This window comes from Papio anubis, chromosome 7 (genome assembly GCF_008728515.1).
Source record: "Papio anubis isolate 15944 chromosome 7, Panubis1.0, whole genome shotgun sequence".
In the NCBI taxonomy this organism is placed as follows: domain Eukaryota; kingdom Metazoa; phylum Chordata; class Mammalia; order Primates; family Cercopithecidae; genus Papio; species Papio anubis.
In genome coordinates this window covers 132,092,828-132,108,073 of record NC_044982.1, presented here as the reverse complement: position 1 = coordinate 132,108,073, position 15,246 = coordinate 132,092,828, and the positions used below count along the sequence as shown (strand labels likewise).

At 35.0% G+C, this 15,246-nt stretch overlaps 2 protein-coding genes across 7 annotated transcripts in view; one reads left to right on the top strand and one right to left on the bottom strand.

Annotated features, from left to right (window-relative positions):
* The window catches only part of LOC116275967 (meiosis-specific nuclear structural protein 1), a 33,796-nt gene extending 26,222 nt beyond the window's left edge, over positions 1-7,574 (top strand). The window contains exons 8-10 of the mRNA XM_031669295.1: positions 1,794-2,051; positions 4,767-4,892; positions 7,307-7,574. Coding sequence (XP_031525155.1) covers positions 1,794-2,051; positions 4,767-4,892; positions 7,307-7,399 — 477 coding nt within the window. The 3' untranslated portion in view covers positions 7,400-7,574. The remainder of the gene's footprint in view (positions 1-1,793; positions 2,052-4,766; positions 4,893-7,306) is intronic.
* A 347-nt stretch (positions 7,575-7,921) lies between these two features.
* LOC116275966 (testis-expressed protein 9) overlaps positions 7,922-15,246 on the bottom strand; it is a 67,355-nt gene continuing 60,030 nt past the window's right edge. For all 6 annotated transcript variants that reach the window (XM_031669289.1, XM_031669291.1, XM_031669292.1 and 3 more), the window contains 2 exons: positions 8,900-9,034; positions 7,922-8,233 (listed from right to left, as the gene is read on the bottom strand). In XM_031669289.1, coding sequence (XP_031525149.1) covers positions 8,156-8,233; positions 8,900-9,034 — 213 coding nt within the window. In that variant the 3' untranslated portion in view covers positions 7,922-8,155. The remainder of the gene's footprint in view (positions 8,234-8,899; positions 9,035-15,246) is intronic.

Below are 15,246 nucleotides of genomic sequence, written 5' to 3'. Positions count from 1 at the left end.
AGTTTTTAACCATTAAGTATAATGTTAATTATAGGTTTTTTGTAGGTGTTCTTTATCAAGTTGAGGAAGTTCTCTTCTATACCTATTTCTCTGAGGGCTTCTTATCATGAAGCAGTGTTAAATTTTGTTAAATGTTTTTTTCTACTGATACAATTATGTACTTTTTCTTCTTTAACCTAGTATGTTACATTGATTGATTTTTGAGTATTGAACCAGCCTTGTATCCCTGTAATAAACACTACTTGGTCATGGTGAATAATTCTTTTAATGTATGATCTATTTTCTAATATTGGGTTAAGGATTTGTGCATCCATATTCATGAGGAATATTGGTCTGTAATTTTTTATATTGGTAGCAGGGTAATACTATCTTCATAAAATGAATGGGGAAATGTTTCCTCCTCTTCAGTTTTCTGGAAGAGATTGTGTAGAATTGGTGTTAAACATTTGATAGAATTTTCCAGTGAAACCATCCTGACTTGGGGTTTTATTTTGGGGGAATTTCAAGTTATTAATTCAATCTCCTTAATAGTGATAGGACTATTCAAATTACCTTATTTCACATTTGGTGAGTTTTGGTAGCTTGTGTTTCTCAAGGAAGTGATCCATTTCGTCTAAGTTGTCAAATTTATGTGTGTATAATAATTTGTAGTATTCCTGTATTATCCTTTTGTTGTCTGTAGGGTCTCTAGTGATATCCTATGTTTTATTCCTGATATTGGTAATTTGTTTATTCATTAATTTTTTTTTTCTTGGTCAGCCTTGTTAAAGGTCTGTCCATTTCACTGATTTTTTTAAGAACCAGCCTTTTGTTTCACTGATAATTGTCTATTTTCTATTTTTAATTCCATTGATTTCTACAGTTTTCTTTATTATTTTCTTCCTTCTGCTTATTTTCGGTTTACTTTACAGTTCTTTTTATAGGTTCTTGAAGTGGGGGCTTAGATTATTGATTTGAGACTTTTCCTACATACATGCATTTAGTGCTACATATACCTTTTCCTAAATGTATGCATTTAGTGCTATAAATGTCTCTCAGAACTGCTTTAGCAGCATCTCACAAATTTTGCTATCTCATTTTTATTAACTACAATGTATTTATTTTCCTTGGCATTCCCTCTTTGGCCCATGAATTATTTAGAAGTGAGTGACCATTGTAAAATTATATTTTTTAGTATGTATGAAATTTTTCATAATAAAATGTTCAGAAAATAAAAGCTCATAGGAAAGGACTTAACTGCTCCAACTATATTTGAATTTCCCTAAAGAAGTACTGACTGTCATTGATAGATAATTGTTTTTAAATTTTAGAGAATTTTGGAGAATGAAGGGAATATTAGAAAACTAGAGATGGGTAAGTGCAGTTTTGATTTTGAGGAGGAAGTTGGAAACTGAAAAATACTTATAGGTGGTTTGGACAGCTTTTGTAATCAAGAATCTAGAATGATTCATAGTTACCATAGATTTCAGATGAATAAACTCAAGTGTGCAAAAAAAGCTTCTGTAACAGCTCTTTTCAAAGCAGTTATGTGTTAAAACTGAGTACAGAAACAAGATGGTAAATATAAAATTTATTCATGAGTAGCAGAAAACAATCCAAAGGTAAACATATTCTTTATCCAGCTAGTTTTAAAGGGATGCACAATGTGTTATCATGAAAAGCCTTATAACTTTCTCAGTTTGTAATACTAAATTTAACCAATACTAATTTAACCAAACTCTATCACTCTTCCCTTATAAATCTGGTGTAAGCAAATAGTTACTAAATTAACTTTTAGCTGTATTGTTGTTTAGGAAGAAGCAGAAAAGAAACTGAGAAAGCAAAAAGAGATGAAGCAAGATTTTGAAGAACAAATGGCCTTGAAGGAATTAGTACTACAGGCTGCAAAAGAGGAAGAGGAGAACTTTAGAAAAACTATGCTAGCTAAATTTGCTGAGGATGATCGGATAGAATTAATGAATGCTCAGAAACAAAGAATGAAGCAGCTGGAACACAGGAGAGCTGTGGAAAAACTTATTGAAGAACGTCGCCAACAATTCCTTGCAGACAAAGTAAGAAAAAGTTGTGGGGTTTTTTTGGTCGTTATCATTAAACAGCAATTAGCTCATGTATCATCCACTAAACATTTACTGAGAAGCTTTATATGCCAGACAATGTTAGTATGTTTACTAATATATATATAAATTTTCTGACCATTTTTGCTTCTAGAAAATATTTATTGATGCTTTCTATGTGCTAAACACTGGTTGGTATTGAGAACATGAAAGGTAAATAAAACTAAGTCCATGTCACCCATGAATTTATGGTCTTGGTTAAGAAAAATATATAAAAAGTAATTATAAATATGTCATGTACATGTGATAATAGGTTACAGAGCTATGGATGTTTTGGTATGGCAGAGAGAGAAACAGATCATGAACACCCTGCATGCTATTTTAAGAAGGTGGGCTTTTCTAAGGGAAGCCACGGAAGATTGGAAAGCTGTATGTTAAGATCTGCACTTTGAAAGACAATTCAAGTGAGAGCATTGAAGGTAGATAAGAGATGAGTAAGCTTGGAGATAGGAAGATCAGTAAGTAAGTTATTATAATAATCCCAGTGACAACTGGTGAAACCCATGCAAATGGAGAGGGGATCCACCCAAGAGATATTAAGGATATAGAATTGATGGGGCTTGGTGACCAGTGAGATCTAGAGAGGTGAGAGAAGACTTAAGGATACTACTAATAAATAATACTGTCATTCCATCTTTTTAATTATTTTTGATTATTTTTATTTTAAGTTCCAGGATGCATGTGCAGAACATGCAGGTTTGTTACACAGGTATATACGTGCCATGGTGGTTTGCTGCACCTGTCAACCTGTCATCTAGGTTTTAAGCCTTGCATGCATTAGGTATTTGTCCTAATGCTCTCCCTTCCCCTTATCCTCCCCTACCCCCCGACAGGCCCACAGTGTGATGTTCCTGTCCCTGTGTCCATGTATTACTACCGTCTTTAATGGGTGACTGGGTGATATCCTAAGGAAAGAGTATAGAGGAAAAGAAATGATTTTGAGGGGGCAAATAATTCTATTTTGTCCACCCAGAATGATTTGCGTGGCCCAGGGGAAGATTACTAGTTGGAAATGCAGATTTAAGTGTTGGAGAGGGAATTAAGTTTTTGGCTTTGGACACATTGATTTATGTCTCATCCGTAAAACTAAATACTTATATTCTCTCACTGGATTTTCGTGGTTTAAGAACCAAATGGATAATATGTAGGTGTTCTGAAAACTGGTAGGAAGAGAAGAATTTACTTTTAAAAGGAAGACTCAGTGAGACTTACATGACTTCTTTTAAAACTATACAAAGTAGGAGTCAAAATAATGCAAATGTTTCAAATATGAGAAATTTATGGGAATACAAGTGCTGTTATATTTCAGATTGGAGCTCATCTGTTCTCAGAAGCTAAGCAGAATCAGGCCTGGTTAGTACTTCGGATAGGAGAAAGCTCCTGGAAAAATTAGCAAGACAACTAACTAGAAATCAGACTAAAAACTAAATGGAAATCAGATAAAGTCACCTAATGCATAGACACTTATACAAATAATTTATGTCTTAATTTTTAAAGACTTATAAATGTTCCCAATATGAAGCTGTCGGCTTAGTTTTGTCAGTTAGATTGGGCAGCATTTTTGTTCTGCCCCCAAGGCAAGGACAGATCTTCATGATGAAACTCATTAACACCATTATACAATCCTATAAGGTCTAACTATGTTTTCTGGATTTCAGAGATATTCCTAAATAGGTATCTATAATTCTGTCTACCTCTACAAAAATCATATGGTCAGACAAAATCTGAAACTTCCCAGGAGGTAGTTTCCTACCTACCACCAAAGCTATTCAGAATTTGTCCTAAATGGATACGTTGATTTCATAACTACCTAAACTATTTAATTTACTTTAAATTTTTCTTTTTAGGATAAACATTGAATGTGGCCTACCAGATCCTTCTTAGGAAATCCTGCATTAGCCCAAATTAGACTCTACCATTGGACAAAAATCTATCAAGTTTGCTTTCCCCTGTAACATTACAGAACTTTCCTGTATCTCTTCTTTATAAGGAATGGGTGAATTAAGATAGAATTAGGTTTGAATGCAAGTACAGTCTCAAATTAACAGTGGCTTAGTAGATTACTGTTCTTTCACGTAGTTCAAGTCATCTTTTCTATATGGCCCAGAATTTTGATGTGATTACGAGTATTCAAGAGCTCTTTCCCAAGAAATACTAGTGGAATTCTCATGCTTCATATCTTTTAAAATGTATATATATATATTATATATTTTTTTAAAATATATATATTTTTAAAATATATATATTTTAAATATATATTTCATATCTTTTAGATATTTCTGATCTTCTTTATTCACTTTTTGTTTTACACTGAAAACTCTTCAGCATCTGGCATATGGTAAGCATTCAGTAAATATTTACTGTATCAGGGCAGTCACTCCTTTGAATATTTTTTCCCTTGGTAATGAAGACACTTTCCTGAAAATATTTGTTTGCCTCCTTGTAATTTTAAAGGAATAATGATAGTAAAAAATGTGTACAGACTACAGATATGTGTACAGACATAAAATATATATTATCTAGAATCTTTTGAACTTAGTGTCGTAAATAGTTCATCAATTTTATCTAATTCATTGCATGAGTAGTTTTATTTGAAAACTTCGTATAAGATTAATGTACTTTGTGATAACAAAATTTGATCTGCATTTCCAGCAACATGAACTAGAAGAGTGGCAGTTGCAGCAAAGGCGGCAAGGATTTATTAATGCAATTATTGAAGAAGAAAGGCTAAAACTTCTCAAAGAGCATGCTACAAACTTACTAGGCTATCTCCCTAAAGTAAGTGAGATTTATCTCAAGTTGTAATCTTCATGACCTTTAATAATGAAAAAAACATGGTATTTGGATTTTAGAGTGCCTAGATTTTGCTCACTTCTTGCTCAGTTATGAAGCAGTGATGGGATCCTGTCCAGGCACTGAACCTCTCTGGGCCCATTTCAGTATATCTACAATGATTGGTCTTGGCACATTATTAGAGGTATGAGCTTGATTTACTGAATTTGTACTTTATTTATCACCCAGGCTGGAGTGCAGTGGCAGAATGTCAGCTTACTGCAATCTCCGCCTCCCAGGTTCAAGTGATTCTCTTGCTTCAGCCTCCTGAGTAGCTGGGATTACAGGCGTTTGCCACCACACCCAGCTAATTTTTGTATTTTTAGTAAAGACAGGGTTTCGCCATGTTGGCCAGGCTGGTCTTAAACTGTTGGCCTCAGGTGATCCATCCGCCTCGGCCTCCCAAAGTGCTGGGATTACAGGTGTGGGCCACCACACATGGCATGAGCCACCACACATGGCATGAGTTTGTATTTTAGAGGTTCTTTTCTCCCCTTTTAGTATATGAAATCTAAAGCTACCCTACAACAACTGTGGTACTTATACGCCAAAGCTGAGAATGTGTATGAAAACATTGTCATTGGTAACACCAGTAATAGGAACATGCTTGAACCGAGTCTGAGACAGATCTGCTCTATAGTAGGAAGTTGTAACTAGTTAAACTTGATTTTTAAAATTCCAGAAGATAGTGAATTTTAATGTATACCTGAGACACACTGTGACTTCAAATAAAATAGTAACTGGCTGGGCATGGTGATGCATGCCTATAATCCCAGCACTTTGGGAGGCTGAGGCAGGAGGATCACTTGAGCCCAGGAGTTCAAGACCAGTCTGGGCAACATAGGGAGATCCCATTACTACACAAAATAAAAAGTTAACTGGATGTGGTGATGCACGCCTGTAGTCCTAGCTACTCTGGAGGCTGAGGTTGGAGGATTGCTTGAGCCTGGAAAGTTGAAGCTGCAGTGACCCTTGATCTTGCCACTGCACTCCAGCCTGGGCAACAGAGTGAGACCCTGTCTTAAAAAAGTAGTAACAGTTTCATAGGACACATAAACATCTAGACTCATATAAATAAGATCACCATCTTTCAGCTATAGAAATGCCGTTTCATATTTTATTCAGTAGAATCAAGTGCATATTTTACATTCAATCTGGTGCTAAGGAAGGAAAAATATATAAAATATATAGGTAATTATTGCCTGGCCACAGGACTTTTGATAGTCTAATTGGTTACATAGGATTAAGGAATGCAAAATGATGTATTAATGATAAAATCCACATGTAATTAATAAATTTCATAAAATATAAACTATAGGAATGTCTTTGGGATGTGATATTTTTGTAGAGGAAATAATTGTGGAGGCAGCAGGAGTGATTAATAAACTTGATATCCGCCGGGCGCGGTGGCTCAAGCCTGTAATCCTAGCACTTTGGGAGGCCGAGACGGGCGGATCACAAGGTCAGGAGATCGAGACCATCCTGGCTAACACGGTGAAACCCCGTCTCTACTAAAAAGTACAAAAAACTAGCCGGGCGAGGTGGCGAGCGCCTGTAGTCCCAGCTACTCGGGAGGCTGAGCCAGGAGAATGGCGTAAACCCGGGAGGCGGAGCTTGCAGTGAGCAGAGATCCGGCCACTGCACTCCAGCCTGGGTGACAGAGCGAGACTCCGTCTCAAAAAAAAAAAAAAAAAAAAAAAAAAAAACTTGATATCCAAAAATGATCTTTATCCTTTAGATCCTAATGGCGCCAAATGACCTCAGTTATCCTTAAAATTCTTTAGATTGCAAGATAAGTAAATATTTAATTTTGTTTTAAAGAGCCCTTTGCAGTATACTATAGGGGAAAAGAAAAATAGAACAGTGAAGAATTCCAGAGGGTTTGCTTAAATGGCTTAGCTCCAAACCTGAATTCTTTTCTGCAAGACTGATTGATTGCTGATTAGCCATAGAACTGACACATGAAGAACTAATCCCATGCATGAATCTATCGAAGCTCACCCTTATATCATATTATAGAGCTATTTAAAGAAAAGGGTAGGGTACACTATAGATGAAGTGCCTTCCTATCTAGGTAATCCAAGCAGTAGAACTTGTAGAAGAGCTCAGATTCATATGACAAGCTCCTACACTAGAGCTGATAAATCAGAAAATTGGGTCAGTCTATGAATATTCAATATATATGTAAAGTCTTATTTTTTTGAAAAGTGTTGATTTTTTTTTAAAGTTTCATTAATCTATTGAACAGATTTCATTACCTTGGCGATAACTTTACTAACCTCATGTCTTTGTCAGTCTTAAAAGCATTTAGTGAAATATTCTGATATTCAAAAGTAACCCACAAAATATTTTTCTTGTAGGGAGTATTTAAAAAAGAGGATGATATTGATCTGCTTGGTGAAGAGTTTAGGAAAGTGTATCAGCAAAGGAGTGAAATTTGTGAAGACAAATGATAACATCAAAATTGGGTAAACCCTAGATTTTTCGTATGTTACCACTAGATGTCAGCATAACTTTTGTTTTACAGTTCAGTGGCAGTAGGAATCCATTGTCTATTTGGATTTTGTAAGTCATCACTGAATTTATAACTTGTAAACAATTATCAGATAAAAATTAATTTTAATCAAACTGTTATTTTTTGTACTGATAATTTGAAAATCCGATTTCTACCACACTACAGAGCATTGTTTGCATCCCCATCCTCAAGACAGTATATGTACCTTGACTAATACAGACCTCTACCCCAAAGTGAACTAACTGCCTTCTCTCTGTATTTAGGAACTTTCCTTACTCGATTTAGCCAGGGAAATAAATATTTGGAATTTTCTTTTAAAGCATCTTTTTCGGTCTACTTGAAGGGAGGAGAACTGTAAATGAAAAGAGTCAAGAATTTTATTATCTAATGTGCTTAATTGTCACGTTCAGTAAGAACCTAACAAACTCAAAAATAGCTAATAAGTCATAAGATAGCAGAATCAAAAGTTAAATTGTTGCTTTATTTTACAAAATTTTTTCTAATAGTTACTACATATTAGAATAATGCATCAGTTTTATATCTCCCAAATCTAAAAAGGGAATTCTTTGAAATTATTTTGATTTCATAATCAACTATATTACTTATGAAGAGTAAAAATAATTCAAACCATTACAATAAGTAAAATGGGTATCCACCACATACTGTCATAGAGACTAACTGAAGTAGGGATCACTTATGAATTTCCCCATTCAAGTGCTTTCATAAATTCCTCCTCAGTGAAAGACAGCATCTTGGCAGCTTCAATATGCATCTGTTAAAAAAAAAAAAATCAGTATTGTCTGATTTAGTATTAAGAGTAGGCCACCAAACAACAGGAAGTTTGTAAAAATGTGTGGATAATATATTGTCAGAATGTAAGTTCTGTTGTAGGAATGTATACTGTTAATTCCAATAAGCATGATATTTGAAATGGTAGTAATTACATTCAAGGACCAACCTATAGAATACTTTTTGTCTAACAGTAGTATTGAACCAACTTATTTTTAAGATAATAATTCTATAATATTGTAATACCTGACCTTTGCAAAGAAGGAAAGTGTCAGAACTATGAATTTTTAGATAAAGCAGCAACAGTGGTTTGGAAGCAATGTTCACTCTAAGGTTTGAAGAGGCAAACAGTCCCCTAAGATAACAGTCATTCTTTAATGTGGTACTTTCTGTAGTTGAGACATACCTGTACTGTATTTTCCAGTCCCATTTTCTACACTAATTTACTTATGTGAAAATATCCACTTGCTTAGATGACACATACATACATCTCACTATACATGTTAGATTTCATATGAATAATGCATTTTATATGAAATTCAGTGCCTAAAGATGTCAAAAATTAAACATACCTAAAGTGAAAAATGCTGAATTGTTTAGTAAGAAAGGTACAGATAATATGATGATTTAACTTTAACGACAGACTCACCTTTTGCCTTTTTAAAACATCAATTAATTTTAACTGTTTCTTGAACCCTATCATTAATTCTCCTTTTTGTTTTTCTAGCTTCTTGTTTTCTGATTTTAACACTTCAATTTTTTTATGTTCTTCATTTGCTATGTCCTACAAAAGGAAAAAAAAAGTGCCATATATTCTTTTTTAATATACAGCCTTTCAATGGACAGAATTATAGACTACCATCACAACAGTAATAAAAAGTACTTTTTAAAACTGAAATATAAATTTTTTTGTAGATAAAAATTGCTTTCCATTATCGAATTACTGGAATTTGATAGCTTTTAGTCATGCTCAGGTACTTCCCATTTTTAAAAAAGTTTTAAAAATAACTCAGTTCTAATTCTAGTAACAGCAAAGTAGCTTGTATTGAACCAACATAAACTCTGGATTTGTGAATTTTAAAAAATATATTTGAAGGCACAGATGAATAATCAATAATAAGTAGAAACTGGAAGTGGTATGATCTTTGAAAGAGCAGAAATACTGGTTTAGATCCACATTCAACTAGCTTCTCCTGAAAGCGCTTTCCAGTTCGTGGGTTCACAGAGATAAGAACTCAAGCAAAAAGTAGTAGTCTTTTTGGACTGAGGAGTCAGAGAGCAGGGCTGCCAAGGTGGTACAAATTTTTAAGTAGGAAATTCTAGAAAAAAGAGACCCCTCAAAACATGCATACGTATTTCCCTCAAATGCTTGGCAGACATCTAAATACCATTTACAGGGTAAGACACCTAGGTACCTGTGAAAGGAAATGGCTGTAGTCTTTAGCTAAGCAGAGAATTTACCCACTTCCCATGACAAGGGGGAGACCAAGTTTGTAATCTTGGTAAAAATGGACTGGATAAGGTCTTTAGCAATTTGAGCAAAGCAGAAAAAGGGTCAGTAGAAATCATTAAGTATAGGAAGATCTATACTTGAAATGTTAAAGGAAGTAATTCATACAAAAGGAAAATGATACCAGAAGGAAATCTGAATCTCTGTACACACACATAAAAAAGATGGAGAAAAAAATAGAAATAGTAATGTGGAATCTATCTATAGATATATGTGTGTGTGTGTATAGAATTTTTCTTTTCAAAAAAAAAACAAAAAAAACCCACCTCTTTAAAAGATACAGCATTAGCAAAATGGTGGATTAGGAAGCTCCAGGCCTTTGCTCACCCCATTCAAAGACTGAATATATGATACCCAGACCAAAGTAGCTTTGGGAGAGCTCTAGAAACCAGTCAGTCAGCAGAAGCAACCAAAAGAATGCCTAACTAAGAAAAGGCCATACTCAAAATAGTAGGAAATGTCATGGTGTTTTTCTTACCCTTTCCCCACATACTCCCTCGCACAGCACAGTCAGGAAGAAGCCACCCAATTCCCAGTTCCCTCCCTTGGAATGGAAGGAAAAGAGTAGACTTGCTTGCAACATTCTGGTTTTTCTGGGGCCTGCCTGAGGGACTGGTATCTGTCTTGCCTGACTCAGTACTGATGGGAACAGCTGCGTCATTTGGATATCAGGTTGGAAGCTGCAGAAACAGGTGGTTGGTACCACTGAATGTGAGAGGTGCAGTGAGTCCACAGAACTGCAGGAACCTGGTGGCAAAAAATTATGGGCAGAGGAATACAATACAGCATCTAAATCTGTGAGAAGTAGGTGAGACTTTTAGGTAATTAGGACATTTAAAAGAAGCCATGTGTATGGAAAACTGGAATAAAAACACACAGGCCCAGGAAAGACACATCCCCAGAAAAGGTTTGAGAGAACCTCAAGACTTTACACCACGCTGATTAGTGAAGGTCTTTGCTTGCATGCAGCCAGTCTGCAAGACTGAGAGAACTGACTGGTTTTTCAAACACCCATTTTTCAACGTTAAGATCACAAGACATCCAAAGAAACAGGAAAACATGGACCATATTAAAGGAACAAAATTAATATCCAGAAATTTATCCTAAAGAAACAAAGGCTTCTCACTTATTAGACAAGGACTTTAAAATAACTGCCATAAATATGCTCCATGAGCTGAAGGAGAATATTGACAACTAAATGAAATCAGGATACCTATATATTAATAAAATGAGACTATCAACAAAAATTACAAAAAAGAACAAAACAAATTCTAAAGCTGCAAAATACAGTAACTGAATTGAAAAATTCACTTGAAGGGTTCCAGCAGAACAGGTCTTATACCTGCTGAATAGGTATAAGAAAGAATGAGCGAGCTTTCAGACAGGTCATTTGAAATGAGCAGGTCAGAGAAGCCAAAAGTAAAAGAATGAAGAAGAAAAGTGAACAGCAGCTAAGGGACACCATCGAGTGGGCCAATATGTATATTAGTGTAATCTTAGGAGAGAGAGAAAAGGAGACAAATAACTTATTTTAAGAATTAATAGCTGAAAAATTGCCAAATTTAAGGAAAAATGGATATACAAATACAAAAAGCTCCATGAACTCCAAGTAGGATAAACCCAAAGAGACTCCACAGCAAGACACATTTTAATCAGTCGAATGTCAAAGAGAAAATCTTGATAGCAGCAAGACAAAATGGCTCATCACATGCAAGGGAGCATCTGTAAGATTATCAACAGATTTTTCAGCAGAAACTTTGCAGGCCAGAAGTCAGTAGGATGATATACTTAAAGTGCTGAAAGAAAAAACACCTAGAAGAATACTATATCCAGCAAAGTATCCTTCAAAAATGAAAAAGAAATAAAGACATTCCTAGATAAAAGCTGAGGAAATTCATTACCACTATATCTTCCCTACAAAATCCTAAAGAAAATCCTTCAAGTTGAAACAGAAGGATACTAGACAATAATGCAAAGCTATATGCAAATATGAAATTCTCCAGTAAATGTAAATATTTGGACAAATATAAAGGCCTGTATTATTTTAATTTTGGTTGACAACTCACTTTTCATTCTTTCATAGAATTTAAAAGACAAAAGCATAAAACATACTATAAGTCTTTGTTAACGGGTACATAACCTAAAGATCTAATTGGTGACACCAGTAAAACAAGGTAGGACAGGGGCTGAAAAGCAGTAGAGTCTTTATATACGATTGAAGTTGCATCATTACACAAAATGAACTAAACACTAAGGAAGGCAATAAGGGAGGAAATGAGAGGCTAAAAGTCCTCAAGACATACAGAAAACTGTGAACAAATAGCAACAGGCCTCCCAATAACTTTAAATGTAAATGGACAAAACTCCCTAACCAAAATAAATTGAATAGAAGAATGGATTTTTAAAAACTAAATTCCAACTTTATGCTGTCTACATGCAACTAACTTTATATCCAGAGATATGCATAGATTGAAGGTAAAAGGATGGAAAAAGATAATCTGAAATTTTGTAACCAAAAGAAAACAGGAGTGACTACAGTAATATCTGACAAAATAGACTTTAAGTCAAAACTGTTAAAACATACCAAGAAGGACATTATATAAGAACATATGAGCCAAACAAAAGGGCCAGTTCAGCAAGAAGATAGATACAATTATATATGTACCAAACATTAAAGTGCCCAAATATATGAAGCATTGACAGACTTGGAGAAAAGACCACTCTACAATAAAAGTAGACTTCAATACCCCATTTCCCATAATCGATAGAACCACTGGATAGAAGACCAATAAAGAAATAAGGGACTTGAACAACATTACAGACCAATTAGATTTAAGAGACATAAAAAACAATTCTCTAACACAAAGGCATAAGAAGGATATAATGGACTCTAGGGACTTATGGGTGAAGGGTGAGAGGGATAAAAGATTAATTGGGTTCAGTATACACTGCTCGGGTGATGGGTGTACCAAAATCTCAGAAATCACCGCTAAAGAATTTATCTGTGTAAGCAACACCACCTGTTCCCCCAAAAAGACTGAAATAATAAAGAAAAAATAGAATCATATGCCACAACAGACAAATATGGAGAGACAGGAAGTAGATTAGTGGTTGCCTAGGGCTAGCATGTGGTGCAGGGTGTTGGGGGAATATAGAATGGCTGTGAATGGGTACAGAGGTTCTTTTTGGGGTGATAAAATTGCAAAATTGATTGTGGTGATGGTTGCACAACTTTGTGACTGCAAAAAACAACTTATTTATATATTTTAAGTGGGCTGTATGGTATATGAATTATATCTCAACAAAGATGTTAATGAAAATAAATGAGGAGAATACAGTTTTCTCAAGTGCACATGGAACATTCCCCACATTTTATAAGACTGAAATCATACAAACTATATTTTCCAATCACAGTTGATTCAAACTAGAAATCAATAGCAGATGGAAAACTGGAAAATCCATAAATATGCGGGGATTGAACAAAATACTCAAACTACCAAGGGCTCAAATAAGAAATCACAATGGAAATTGGAAAATAATCATGAGACAAATTAAAACAAAGCTACAATATGCCAAAACTATAGGACAGAGTATAAACACTGCTAAGAGGGAAACCTGTAGTTGTAAATGTTTACATTAGGAAATGGAACAGAACAGAGCCCTCAGAAATAACACCACACATCTACAGCCATCTGATCTTTGACAAACCTGACGAAAACAAGAAATGGAGAAAGGATTCCCTATTTAATAAATGGTGCTGGGAAAATTGGCTAGCCATAAGTAGAAAGCTGAAACTGGATCCTTTCCTTACTCCTTATACGAAAATTAATTCAAGATGGATTAGAGACTTAAATGTTAGACCTAATACCATAAAAACCTAGAAGAAAACCTAGGTAATACTATTCAGGACTTAGGCATGGGCAAGGACTTCATGGCTAAAACACCAAAAGCAACGGTAACAAAAGCCAAAATTGACAAATGGTATCCAATTAAACTAAAGAGCTTCTGCACAGCAAAAGAAACTACCATCAGAGTGAACAGGCAACCTACAGAATGGGAGAACATTTTTGCAATCTACTCATCTGCCAAAGGGCTAATATCCAGAACCTACAAAGAACTCAAACAAATTTACAAGAAAAAAACAACCCCATCAAAAAGTGGGCAAAGGATATGAACAGACACTTCTCAAAAGAAGATATTCATACAGCCAACAGACACATGAAAAAATGCTCATCATCACTCGCCATCAGAGAAATGCAAATCAAAACCACAATGAGATACCATCTCACACCAGTTAGAATGGCAATCATTAAAAAGTCAGGAAACAACAGGTGCTGGAGAAGATGTGGAGAAACAGGAACGCTTTTACACTGTTGGTGGGACCGTAAACTAGTTCAACCATTGTAGAAAACCTTGTGACAATTCCTCGAGGATCTAGAACTAGAAATACCATTTGACCCAGCCATCCCATTACAGGGTATATACCCAAAGGATTATAAATCATAGCTATAAAGACACATGCACACGTATGTTTATTGTGGCACTATTCACAATAGCAAAGACTTGGAATCAACCCAAATGTCCATCAGTGACAGACTGGATTAAGAAAATGTGGCACATATACACCATGGAATACTATGCAGCCATAAAAAAGGATGAGTTCGTGTCCTTTGTAGGGACATGGATGCAGCTGGAAACCATCATTCTCAGCAAACTATCGCAAGAACAGAACACCAAACACCACATGTTCTCACTCATAGGTGAGAATTGAACAATGAGATCACTTGGACACAGGAAGGGGAACATCACACAATGGGGCCTACTGTGGGGAGGGGGGAGGAGGGATAGCATTAGGATATACACCTAATGTAAATGACGAGTTAATGGGTGCAGCACACCAACATGGCAAATGTATACATATGTAACAAACCTGCACATTGTGCACATGTACCCTAGAACTTAAAGTATAATAATAAAAAACTTTTTAAAATTAACAATGTAGTTTATAGATAAAACATAAGACAATAGCAGAAAGGTGGGTGGGGGGTAATGGAAGTATACTGCTAAAAGGCTCTTAAATTATTCTAAAATGCTATATTACTTGAAGTAGACAGTGATAAACATATATATATATAACAAATGCTGAAATGCATACAAACAGGTACAGATAATGAGCTAATAAAGGCGATAAAATGGAATCTTTAAAAAAGCAATTCACAAAGAAAGGAAAGAAAACATATGGGCCAAATAAAAACAATAGCTAGCTAACAGACTTAATCCCAACCATATTATTAATCATTTTAAATGTAATGGTGTAAGCACCTCAGTTAAAAAGTTAAGAGACTGTCAGATTGGATTTTGACAGTCTTTTGTTTTGACAGGATTTTGACAGATATTGAAGCAAAGTCAACTAGATGCTGCTAACGGGAAGACACAAAGGAGTTACAAGTAAAAGAACGGAAAAAGATAAGACAATGCTAACATGA